The following is a 13166-nucleotide window of genomic DNA, read 5'->3' as shown; positions in this document are numbered from 1 at the left end:
TAACCCCACTTCTCCCACACGTGGTACTCTGCTCACCTCCACATGGTGAGCCCAGGTACTGGTTCTCTATTACTGGGTAACAAATTACCCCCAAACTTTGCAGCTTAAAGCAGCCAACAGTTATTATCTTGCACAGTTTCCGTGGATCAGGAATCTAGGAGTGAGTGGCTCAGGGTCTCTCATGAGGTTTCAGTCAAGCAGTCAGCCAGGGCTATGGCCATCTGGGACTGGAGGATGCACCTCCAGGCTCACCCCCATGGTTGTCAGCAGGCCTCTGTTCCTTGCTGGCTGTTGGCCAGAGGCCTCAGTTCTGCATTACATGAGGCCCTCCATGGCTACCTGAGGGTCCTCATGACATGGCAGCTGGCTTCCTCTAAAGAACTGACAGAGATAGAGATAGATAGGTAGATAGATGACTGATAGATAGACAGATAAAGAGAGACTGAAAAACTCAAGAGAGAAGCTGCAATCTTTTTGTAACCTGATTTCAGAAATGATATACCCCCACTTCTGCCATTTTCTGTTCATTAGAAGCCAGTCGCAAAGTCTCAGCCCACCCATGGGGAGGGGAATTAAGCTCCATCTCTTGCAGGCCAGCGTATCAAAGAATTTATGGACATATTTTTAAAACCACCTCAGCCCGTCAAAAAGGCAATACTTAATCTCAGTAAGATGACTCAAGATGTTACTTGGAATTCTTCCAGACTCTAAGGTCATAATGTGAAGCTTTTTCAGGTTGTAGCTTCTAGGGAGGAACTTCAGTGGGTTGGGAGCCCGGCAGTGCTGTTCTTTCTCCCCTGCTCCGAGTTATCTGCATTCTCCAGTAGGGGTACTTTGCAATGCCTGTGCTGAGGTGATGTTACCTCTGACTTCCATCCCCCGGTCACTCCTTCCTTCTTGATTCATTTTTACTTTAAGGGTGGTGGGTATCAGGACCAGAGGTGAAGTTGCTGTCAGGAAACCTTGATCACTCACCTCCACATCTCCGCCTCCATCATGCTATTTACGAAGCACTGAGAGAAGGTCTGTCTACCTAATGGAGTAATCAGAGATGGCTTATGTACCCAGGAGAACGCATAATAGTCACCATCTGCTCTCAGGGGAAGTTTTTTTGAAAATTTATTTTTAGAGGTTCGTTTTGTGAGATATTAATCAATTGTCTCAGATAAATAAGGAACCAATGGCCTAGATTTCTTAGAATAGCTAGGGATTAAATGAACATTTGAATTTAGTAGTCATCTAGATTGAAGAGATATCTTTTTCTCTGTGACTGTTATTTTTCTTTTTAATAGAAGTTTCTTCCTGCATGTAAAACTCAATCATGTTCATGCTAAACATTTTAATTGATATACAATGTTATAGAGTAGAAAGTCAAAATACTATTTTCAATTCCATTCTCTAGAGATGACCACTGTTAACAGGTTGACTGTGTATCTTTCCAAATCTTATGTGCCTATGTACTTTTTGTGTGGTTTAATACTGCCATAGTCTCTGTAAATGCTTGTGCTGTTGATCCTATTGTTTCAATTTTAGGTTTCCTCATATGGTGGCTTCCTCACTTACCAAATCAAGTCCTTTGGCCTACCTGGTGACATGGTTCTTCTGGAAAAGAAGCCAGATGTGCAGCTTACTGTAGGTATCAGAACACGACCCAAGTGGCAGGAAGTGGCAGTTGCTGTTGGCGCTGATCCAACTTTAGGACATCTTGATAAGAGGCCTACGCAGAGTTTGCATTAAATCATTTCCAATTTTTCATAGAAACTAAAAGGAAAGTTGACAGCGTGTCGCACCTCCTCAGGATCCTCTGCCCCTGACTGTCCCAGCCCCAAATGGTTTCTCTTTTCTCCCTTCCCAAAGTACTTAACTGTATCTCACCCTTGCATCTCATAAGTTACTACCTCATGTTAAACTTTCTTTTATGTCTCTATCATTCAGTTTAGTCTCACAAATGTTTTTTGAGCCCTTCCTGTTTGCACGGCCACATTGCCGGGCTCATAAAGGACAAGTGATCCCTGTCCTCAAAAAAAAGAGTAATCTAAGAGGGGAGAAGAGAGAAATATACAAATAGCTACAATCCACTGAACAGTAAGCATCTGAGGCGAAGTCCAAACGAGACTGTGAAACTGGGGTCCAAGTGGGGCCTTACGCAGGTGAGAGGCCCTCAGAAGGTTTCATGGAAAAGGTTAGTTTTGAGCCAGGCTTTTAAGCCTGGGCATGAGAGAAGAAGCACCCTTCCAGAGGCAGAGACTAAGGTGAACAGAGGCAGAGGGGCAGGGCTCAAAGGGCGACCAGTCCAACTTGGCTATATTATCAGTGTGTGCCAGGTCACTGAAAACGAACCTGGAAGGGTAGGAAGGAGGAGGTTTACTGCTATTATAAGGAATTTGGACTGATGTAGACAGTGAGGAGCCACTTTGGGTTTTTGAGAAGAAAAGTGACGTCACACACTCTGTGCCAACCACACAATCCAGAACTACAATCTAGAAAATTCCTTGGGAGCACAGGCAATGTCACATCCTGCACTGAGTCCCCTACAATATAGGGCATAGAGCCTTGAACATAGACTGGGGTGTCATCATCTGAGTTTGACTCTGTTTCTGGTTTGTGTGCTGTGATTAATGCAATGCAATTACAGCTTCCTGAAGAGTTTTCTTGTGTCATTCACTGTAAAATAGGGACTAGCAAGTCTCACACACAGATCTTGTCACAGCTGAGGGCCTCACGTTCTGGTGGGTTTTTGTGTTCAGCCACTGCTGTGTGGCTTTTTGTTTTTATTAGCACCCAAATTTATCGAGCTGTTGTTTTAAAACCTCAAAGGAACGTTTGCAAAACTTCTTGAAAATGAAGCACCAAAGAGTTTAGAGTTACAGTCTAAGGAAAACTAGCTGTACAATAAAAATTTTGTCGTGGCAATGCTGTATTTCAGTTTCATTATTTTAGCAGGGCGTCTCAAGCTCAGGCCACTAGCATGCCTATATTTTACTGCCAAAGAGTTTATTACACCAACTGTTGGAATTCACAGAGAAGCGAGAACCAAAATTTTTTCTTAATCTTACCTTCAAAGATGGAAAATAATTTCGGCTCTTGAAACATTTACTCTGCCGCTTTGTTCCACACCACTGTAATTAAGAGCCTATGAGGCATGTTTCCCGGATTAAGCTTTTCAGTGATTTGTGATCGCAGATAATGCTCTTCTTTCTGAAACACCACCCTAATGAAACGGAACCTTTTGGGTTTGGCGCTACAACAGAAAAGCTGGGGCTTTCGTGTGGGGTTTGGGGTGGGGATGCTGATGGTGGGTGCTGACCTTCTCCTTATGCCCTGTTAGGAGTCCCTCAAGAGCCACTGTAGTGGGGAAGGAAGTGCAGAGGCTGAGAGTGAGTGAGGCTGGATCCTGCAGGGTGTAGGCTGTGTGGCCAATTCCTCCTCCACGTGCCATCTCTGTGGCTCCCTGGCTCTGCAAGCTGAACAGCCGACCCTGCCAACCCTTCTGCCCTGCCCACCCTCCTCACCAGCCCACCCACCAAAGCACTTTCCTGCTACCACAGTCTGGTCCTACAGGCAGTGATGCAAACAGCACCTCATGCATTGACTGCAAAGCATGTTGTTTGTTTGTTTTTAACTTTCCCATCTTTTTAGCCACTTTCAGTCAAGAGGATTTTCCTGGTGTATCCTATTTGTGAAAATGCACTGTATAAGGGATTCTGTTTCCACATCACTAATCCGTTTGTCAGTTCATTTCATGACTAGTTTTTAGAATCAGACATTTCATGTAATGCAGATCCATAGAAATTTGTTCTTAGATCAGTTATAAACCTCACAACATCCCAATCAAGGCACTAACACATGCATGTTTTCCTTTAAACAGGGTCACCACATGTCCATCGTCTATGAGGAGCCAAATAACCCACGGCCAGACCGGCTGTATCACGGGCGAGTGCAGGTGGTGGAGGTAAAGGGATAGCATACAGAAAATGGTTCTTGATGATTCTTTTGTTCTGTGACTGGGCTTTCAAGCAATTGTGATTTTGACTTATGATTTAAAATATTAATTATATTTATACAAATATAGTTTATATATATAAATTTAAAATATACAGAGTTCATCCTCACAGGGCCTGGTCTGTACTATCTTTATGGCACTTAGCAGTGTCTTTCCTGTTTAACAGTTAATTATCCTTGTCTCATGACCCTCTGAGCTTGTAAATGCTACGATGTAGCTCCCTCTCGTCCTCAAGCCTCCTTGAGTGGCTGACAAATGCTTGGGATGAATGGATAGAAAAGCCACAAAAACATCTAACACCAAAATAAATAAGAATAACATAGATAAATAAAGGAAAGCTGATCAAGTTAGAAAACATTGTATTGCATTTACTTCGTTATGACAATTCCTTTAAAATAGTATTCAATTTCTATTATTCAATCTGTCCAATATCTCAAGGTGATACTTTTTCAAGTACCCTGAACTCACAAATACATTTTAAGATTTCTATACTGGTTTCTATATATTCTGTGTATTCCATCCATACAATGGAGTCCTATTTGGCAATAAATGAAACAAAGTGTTGATACCTACCACAACATGGATGAATCTCAAAAACATTACACTGAACAAAAGAAGCATCACAAAAGATCACATACTGTGTGATTCTGTTTATATGAGAGGGGTGACACCAGCAAAAATGGCCGAGTAAGAACCTTCAAAAATTCTCTCTTCCATAAAAGCAATAGAAAACTGGCGAAAATGGTCAGAAACAACTATTTCATAACTCTTGGAATTAACCAAAGGCTTGCAGCAATCTGGAAAGCATTTATTCAAGAAAAATGGCTGAATCTTAGTAAGAACATCAAGCTTTGTGACAGTCAACTTGCTCTATTTCCATCATCTTTTCCAGCTCCATAGTAGGCTTGAAAATCAACAGCCTACAGTCAAAGTGAAAGCCAGCAGGTTGGCAGCCACTTGAAGGGAAAGAGTGGGATTAGAGCTTCTCAAAGACTCATTCACAGAGAACTGTCATGATTTGACCTGTCTGGAGGTTTTCTGGAAGATGCCACTTCCAAGGCGGTCTTCGTTTGACTGGAGTCGGAACTCTCCCAGTATGAAAAACCTTTTTCCTGAGGGTGTTGTTGAAAACATTTAGAGGAAATTGTTTAACTTCTTGGCTGCCTGAAATAGTGGACAACAGTTGGTCAAACAAGAAGCTAATCATAAAACTTAAAATAAAAAGCTGGGGGGATGAGATGTCCATAGAAGCTTTGAAGAGCTCCAGCACAATCCTGGGAATGTAGACGGCCATGCATACTCAGGGCTGTTCGCATGCTCCAGAAAGCCCTGAGAAGGCCTTAAGCCCTCACCTCTGGCTGACCTTGAGGCTCTCTGCAAGCAGAAAGTGAAGGCCAAAGCAGAGTTGTCAGCTGCCCGGCTGAGTGTTGAGGGGTCCCCCGTCATGCACACAGAGCACTTTTGCAAAGACTAGGAGACTTTTTGGTTCCAGGCATTTAACGAAATCTCTGTCTAATCATTAGCTGGCCACTAAGCTAACCAAGCAGAGACTTTAGTGGCCACACATGACAAAGAATACAGACTTTACAGAATTAGCTCAGGAAAGTCACAACAAAGACACAAGCAACAATAATAAACAGCAGTGGCAACAAATCCTGGGGAGGGGAAGACTATGGTTTCCTGAGTTGCCACATTATATTGTTTTAAATATTCAATTTTCAACCAAAAAGTTATGAGACATGCAGAGAAACAAGAAAGTATAGTCCATGCACAGGGGGAACAAAGCAATAAATAGAAACTGTCCCTGAGGAAGCCCAGAACTTGGACTTACTAGAAAAAGACTTTAAATCAACATTTTAAATATGTCAGAGATCTAAAGAACACCATGTCTAAAGAACTAAAGGAAAATATGAGAACAGTGTCTCAGCAAATAGGAAATACCAATAAAGAAATATAAAATATATAAAAGAATCAAATAGAAATTCTAGAGTTGAAAAGTGCAATAACTGAAATGAAGAATCCACTAGAAGGGCTGCTTTGGACTGAATTATTTCCCCTCCAAATTCATATGTTGAACCCCTGGCCCCCAATGTGGCTGTATTTGGAGTTAAGAACTAATTAAGGTTAAATGAGATCTTAAGGGTGAAGCTGTGGTCTGATAAGATTAGTGTCCTTATAAGAGGAGACACCAGAAAGCTCACTGTCTCTGTGCTCCCTGTAAGGACACAGTGAGAAGGCAACCAACTGCAAGCCAGGAAGAGAGTTCTGACTAGGAACCAAATTGACTGGCATCTTTTTTTTTTTTTGAGGAAGATTAGCCTTGAGCTAACATGTGCCACCAATCCTCCTCTGCATTTTTGCTGAGGAAGACTGGCCCTGACCTAACATCTATGCCCATCTTCCTCGACTTTACATGTGGGATGCCTGCCACAGCATGGCTTGACAAGCGGTGTGTAGGTCCATACCCGGGATCTGAACCAGCGAACCCCAGGCTGCCAAAGTGGAACATGCAAACTTAACTGCTGCACCACCAGGCTGGCCCCTTGCCTGGCATCTTGATCTGGGATTTCTAGCCTCCAGAACCAAGAAAAGAAATTTCTGTTGTTTAAGCCTATGTTAAGTTTATAGTATTTTGTTATGGCAGCCTAAGCTAACTAAGATAAGGGCTCAACAACAGATTTGAGCAGGCAGAAGAAAGAATCAGCTAACTTGAAGAAGGTCAATTGAGATTATCCAGTCTGAGAAAAAGAAATAAAAAAAAAATGAGGAAAAACAAACAGACTCTGAAAGATATGGGTCACAGTCAAATGTAACAACGTGCATAATTGGAGTGCCAGAAGGACAAGAGAGAGAGAAAGGGGAAGAAAAAATATTTGAAGAAGTAATGGCTAAAACCTTCCAAAATTTGATGAAAATCATTAATCTACACATCCAAGCTCAACAAAGTCCAAGTAGGATAAATACACGAGACCCACACACAAAGACATCGTAGTAAACATTCTCAAAGACAAAGAGAGTCTTGAAAGCAACACAAGAGAAGCACTTCACATACAAGGAGTCCTCAATAAGAGTAACAGCTGATTTTTCACCAGAAACCATGGAAGTCAGAAGGCAGTGCAATGATGTTTTCAACATGCTGAAAGAAACACACCATCAACAAAGAATTATATGTCGAGCAAAATGTCTTTCAAAAATGAAGGAGAAATGAAGACATTCCATTCTTAACAAAACAGAGAATTCATCACTGGCCAACCCTTCTTACAAGAAATGCTAAAGGGAATCCTTCAGACTGAAATGAAAGGACACTATAGACAGTACCTTCAATCCACATCACATACGAAGAACACTGGTTTGGTAACTACATAGGTTAATATAACAGGCAGTATAAATGTATCTTTTGTTTGTAACTCTTTTTTTTTCTGTCTGACTTAAAAGACAACTGCATAAAAGCATAATTATAAATGTGAGTTGATGGTCATACAATGTATAAAGATGTAATTTGTATGACACAAAGGAACAAGGGAGGAAAGGAAGTGAATAGAAGCAAAGTTTTTGTATACTGCTGAAATCAAGTTGGTATTTATACAAATTGTCCAGCATGGAAAAATCCGTAGAGACACAATGTAGAGTAGTGTTTGCTGGGGCCTGGCAGTTGGATTGGGAGTAACTACCATGGGCACAAGGGTTCTTTTTGGGGGAATGAAAATGTTCTAAAATTACATTGTGGTAATGGTTGTATACTTTTATAGATTTACTAAAAATTGTACACTTAAAATGAGAGAATACCATTGTATGTAAATCATACCTCAAGCTGTTAAAAATATAAGTTAAAATTGTAGAAGTATTATGTTTATATGTTAATAATAGCTACCATTTATTGAATGTCTGCTACATACTAGGCACTATGCCGAACACTTTATATACATTATATCATTTCATATACTTTAATCCTCATGATAGTCCTGACATTAAGTAGTAGTATGCCCATTTAAGAGACGTGGAAACTGAGTTCAAAGGAGGCAACAGAATATAAAAGGTTAAAAGTGCAGGCCTTTACATGAAAAGATGCCCAACATCACTAGTCATTAGAGAAATGCAAATCACAGCCACAGTGAAATATCACCTCACACTCATTTGGATGCTACTATTTAAAAAAAAAGAAAAACAGAAAACAAGTGTCAGTGAGGGTATGCAGAAATTGGAACACTTGTGCACTATTGGTGAAACTGTAAATGGTGCAGCCATTGTGGAAAACAGTATTGAGGCTCCTCAAAAAATTAAAAATAGAATTGCCATATGATCCAGCCATCCCACTTCTGGGTGTATATCCAAAAGAATTGAAAACAGGATTTTGAAGAGACATTTGCACGCCCATGTTCATTGCAGCATTATTCACAATAGATAAGAGGTGGAAGCAACTGAGATGTCTATCAACAGATGAATGCATAAAGAAAATGTGGCATATACATACATTGAAATATTATTCGGCCTTAAAAAAGAAAGATATCCTACCCAGCCATCCCACTACTGGGTATCTATCCAAAGACCTTGAAATCAGCAATTCCAAAAGTCCCATGCACCCCTGTGTTCATTGCAGCATTATTTACAATAGCCAAGACGTGGAAGCAACCAAAGTGCCCATCAACTGATGGTTGGATAAAGAAGATATGGTATATATATACAATGGAATACTACTCAGCCATAAAAAAGGATACAATCGTCCCATTCACAACAACATGGATGGACCTTGAGGGTATTATGTTAAGTGAAATAAGCCAGATAGAGAAAGACAATCTCTGTATGACTCCACTCATATATAGAAGTTAAACACATGGACAAAGAGAACAGATTAGTGGCTACCAGGGGAAGAGGAGGGGAGTAGGGGGTGGGCACAAAGACTGAAGTGGTGCACCTACAACACGAGTGACAAACAATAATGCACAACTGAAATTTCACAAGGTTGTAAACTATCATAATCTTAATAAAAAGTAAAAAAAAAAAAAATCCTGTCACATGCTAGAATGTGAATGAAACTTGAGAACATTATACTAAGGGAAATAAGGAAGTCACTAGAAGACAAATACCACATGATTCCACTTATATGAGGTATTTAAAGTACTCAAATTCATGGAAAAAGAAAGTAGAATGGTGGTTGCCAAGGGCTTGGAGGAGGAGGAAATGGGAGTTATTGCTTAATAGGTTCAGAGTATCAATTTTACAAGATGATAAAGCTCTGGAGATCTGTTGCACAACACTGGGCATATGGCTATCACCATTGTACTGTGCACTTAAAATGGTTAAGGCACTGGCCCAGTGGCGTAGTGGTTAAGTTCTCACGCTCTGCTGCAGCAGCCCAGGGTTCACAGGTTCAGATCCCAGGTGCAAACCTACACCCCGCTCATCAAGTCATACTTTGGCAGTGTCCCACATACAAAATAGAGGAAGATTGACACAGATGTTAGCTGAGGGCAAATCTTCCTCACCAAAAAAAAATAATAATGATAAGGTTAAGATGGTAAATTTTATGTTATATGCTTTTTACCATGATAAAAATAAAATAATATGAATGTGTATATGCAAGAAAAGAGTGTACCTTCTGTCACAATTATACACCTTGAATTAATGGTCTGAGCTGCATGACTCAATTTCCATATGCTTCTCTCCTATACCCTTCTCACTCACTTTGTGCTTGTACAAACAAAAGTGCATTTTAAAATAAGCATAACACTGGGACATTTTATTTCATTTTATTCTTCCTTATTTCCTGTCTTCATTTTCTTCCCCTTTCTCGTGGCACTCTCCCTTTTTGGGAATAATCCAGGACATCTGACTTCTGAATGTAAATCCACTATCTTCTACTTACCCATCTTATTTTATTTTCTCTTATGCGTCGTTAATTGTCTTTTTTATTTATTTGCTCTGGGCATCTGCCTCTTTGAAAGCCCTGGAAGGGAGCTGGCCTAAGGCAGACCTTCTCTCTCTGTTTTCACATGTAGGGAAACTTCAGACACGCCAGCAGCGGGGCCCAGGTGTCTCGGGAAGAGCTGATGATGGTGCTGTCTAGACTGGAAGGTGTGCGCCTCCGCGGCCTCTATTTCACCGAGACGCAGCGGCTCACTCTGAGCGGGGTGGGGCTGGAGGAAGCTTCTGACACGGGAAGTGGACGTAGAGCACAGAATGTAGAGATGTGCGCCTGTCCCCCTGACTACACTGGTGACTCATGTCAGGTAGGAAATTCTCCGGTAACAGAAGATTCCCCCGGGGGACTCCTGTGCCTGGCTTTCCTGGCTGCTCTTCAACACCACTGGACATTCTGGGGCACTCTGCCCATTGCACAAGTTTCTGCTGGGCTATAGCTTCTTTCTTACCTGGACCACTTCCAGGTATTGAATATCACAAATCACAAATGTCTCAAAATCCGTAGGCAAGCCGCCAGAGCGCCATAGATCCGGGGGTTGTAGAAATCAGGACTCTCCCAGAAGTAGGAAGGAGACCGCCAGTGAGCATCCCAGTATTTGAGCCACTGCTTTCCCAGTAGCTGACCCAGGGTTCTTATGCCTTTCTCTAACCCAGGGCTCCCTCCAACCACCCACCCCACAATGGAGCTACAGTTCAAAGAATATCCTGATTCTTCGAGGGGAAATCGCAGTCCAATTTTCTAGCTCACAGCAGGTCTTCATTTGAGGCCCCATTGACTCAATTTGTTCTCTGGTGATTAAAAGTGCCATGAAATGAAATTATTTAATATCTCAAGCTGTAGATATGTTCTCTTCCTGAAGAGAGGGAGGGAAGCACAATGGTTAGTACAATTATTAGGAAATAGCAAGCATTGTCATTCTGTGTATTCCGTACACCCAACATCTAAGACGACACCCTTCGTTTCATCTCCTGATCCCTTGATAGCAGGAAACCCCCAAGGTGATCTGCACTTAAGAGTTCCTAGTTGTTTAACCTGCAAATATATTACCTGCCATGGTTTTCCAGGGACCCCTGTCTTATAGCATTTAGTCCACAGGGGCTGACATTTTTCTTCTCCCTTCCCTCCATCTCTTTTCCAGCCCGATTAAATACGTAGCCCAAGGGAAAGAGTGGAACCTCTGGATTAGCACCCTCCGGCCCAGGGCGTGTTCTTTGCGAGTGACTCAGCCTGTGATTTACAGCTGCTCTAATCGCTAGGGCTGTCTGCGGGGCGAGGTGGGTGGAAGGTAATGCCTGCCCCACCTCGCAGGAATTACAGAGCGGTGCGCTTCCCGGTGGGACTGTTATGTGTGCTCTCTCACCGGCTGACTCATGGGTGAAGTTTACAGGTGGGGCCTCCTGCCGCAGACAGCCTGCCGTACCTGAGTCAGGCAGGCCTGGGCACCGAGCAGGAAGGGCAGGTATAAGAGGAAGAGGCAGAGGTTTGTGCGCAGCCAGCAGGACACCTAGGGACCAGGATGCCCCCAGCAGTGAGGTGGTCCGCGGGATGGCTTTGGATCTTTGGGGCAGCCCTGGGGCAGTGTCTGGGATACGATTCACAGCAGCAAAGGGTAGTGTTTCTTCAGCCTCCCGGTCAAAGCCATCTGCAAGCAAGTTATTCGGAGTTTAAACCCAGCCAGGTAACGTCCCTTTTGAATTTTGGTTTGGGATGGGGAAGCGTTCCCAGCTTTGTGACATTTTAAGTTAGGGTGATGACAGAGTAATGGGTGGGCTAGGGGAGGGGCGGCTGGCCTCCCCATCCCGTTGACTGGCAGGGTTTATTACGGTGCCTGACAGATTGCTCTTCTGAGCTGTTCACCACAAACCCCATAAACATCAGCCCACCTGGGAATGCTGAGAGAGCTAAGAATTTAAATGCTTGTGCGCTGTTAATCTGCTATGAAACTTTGTGCCCTTTTGAGAGTATCCCAAGCCTCAGGACAAAAGAGTCTAATGCCTGTAGGCTTCCAAATTCTGCTTGGAAGAAAAATTACCCATAAATTAAATTATGAGAATCAGTGAAATCCGTGTTATAAAAAAGTGATGAGATCAAGTTTGTATAATACCTAACAGACATGCTTTAATTTGCCAGGCATTAAACACTCATAAATTCTGCTCTCTCTCTCCTTAAACTCCCTGGATGTTATATGTGTACTCAAAGAGAGATCCTCTGGCTGCTGAAATAACCCTTGGAAACCTGATAGGAACTAATTTTCTCATTTGTTCTATGAAAGTTTATTGGAAAAGTTAGCCTGAAAAATTATCACTTAAAAAATGGTTAGTTGCAAAACTCCTTTACTGAAATAATATATTAGGATGCATTCATTTTCATTTGGAGTAAATCTTCAATGCAATCTGAATGCTTGAACTGAATTTTTTGTAAAATGTGGAGTTTGAGTGCTTTATAGAGGTAAGGAAATGGCTGTAGTTCAGTAACTGACAAATGTTCTGAGAGTCACATGACACCTAAGTCTTGCTTTCTCTGTTTCTAACCAAAAGGAAATTAAGATGGGTGATTTAACTTTAATCAGGATAGACTGTCCTTCCCCCAAAGCATGTTTAATTAAGACTTCCATCGGGCATGTTGTCATAAATGAACCAGATATATTGATTTATTTGGGTAATTTGTTCCTTAGCAAACATGATTATTTTATAAGCATGAAATGTGATATATGGTGCTAATTATAAGGTACTTGCCACTTATTAGTAGAAATTATTTGTTCATAGATGTGATTACGCCATCATTGGCTGACTTTCCCTCAAACATCTCTTTGTTGTGCTTTCAGCTAAAGAACATTCCTTTCATACTTTGATTCTCTTTTAGACAAGCCTATTCATATAACACATAAAGTAATCTAATTTTTTGCAATGTGTTCTTTTGCCTAAACATGGTTTCTAATAGCTTAAGGGAAAAATATATTGGAAGTTAGAGTTGTGCTATTGTGTATGATTTGTAGTCATTGGTGATTCTGGAGGAAACTTCTGGCAGCAACTGGAATAGTCCACTCTGGGGAGCATATGAGGCTTCCTTCTCCAGCCTTATCACGTTGGCTTCTTTCTCCCCTCTTGACCAGGTAGAGGCATTTATGGCCATGGATGAACGAGAATAAACAGTTCAGTTCAAGGTCTCCCTTCACTGTAGTTTCAGAGTCTTACAGACATATGTGTTGTTTGAAGAGGATTAGATAAAAGATGGTCTTTTATC

The 13166-nt window shown here is 41.8% G+C and overlaps 1 protein-coding gene across 2 annotated transcripts in view; it reads left to right on the top strand.

Annotated features, from left to right (window-relative positions):
• Positions 1-13166, top strand: part of LAMA3 (laminin subunit alpha 3) — a 253780-nt gene that overhangs the window by 165076 nt on the left and 75538 nt on the right. For both annotated transcript variants that reach the window (XM_046670883.1, XM_046670884.1), the window contains 3 exons: positions 1534-1632; positions 3869-3952; positions 10000-10230. In XM_046670883.1, coding sequence (XP_046526839.1) covers positions 1534-1632; positions 3869-3952; positions 10000-10230 — 414 coding nt within the window. The remainder of the gene's footprint in view (positions 1-1533; positions 1633-3868; positions 3953-9999; positions 10231-13166) is intronic.

The sequence above is a fragment of the Equus quagga genome, chromosome 9 (genome assembly GCF_021613505.1).
Source record: "Equus quagga isolate Etosha38 chromosome 9, UCLA_HA_Equagga_1.0, whole genome shotgun sequence".
In the NCBI taxonomy this organism is placed as follows: Eukaryota; Metazoa; Chordata; class Mammalia; order Perissodactyla; family Equidae; genus Equus; species Equus quagga.
This window is presented reverse-complemented; position numbering and strand designations above follow the sequence as displayed.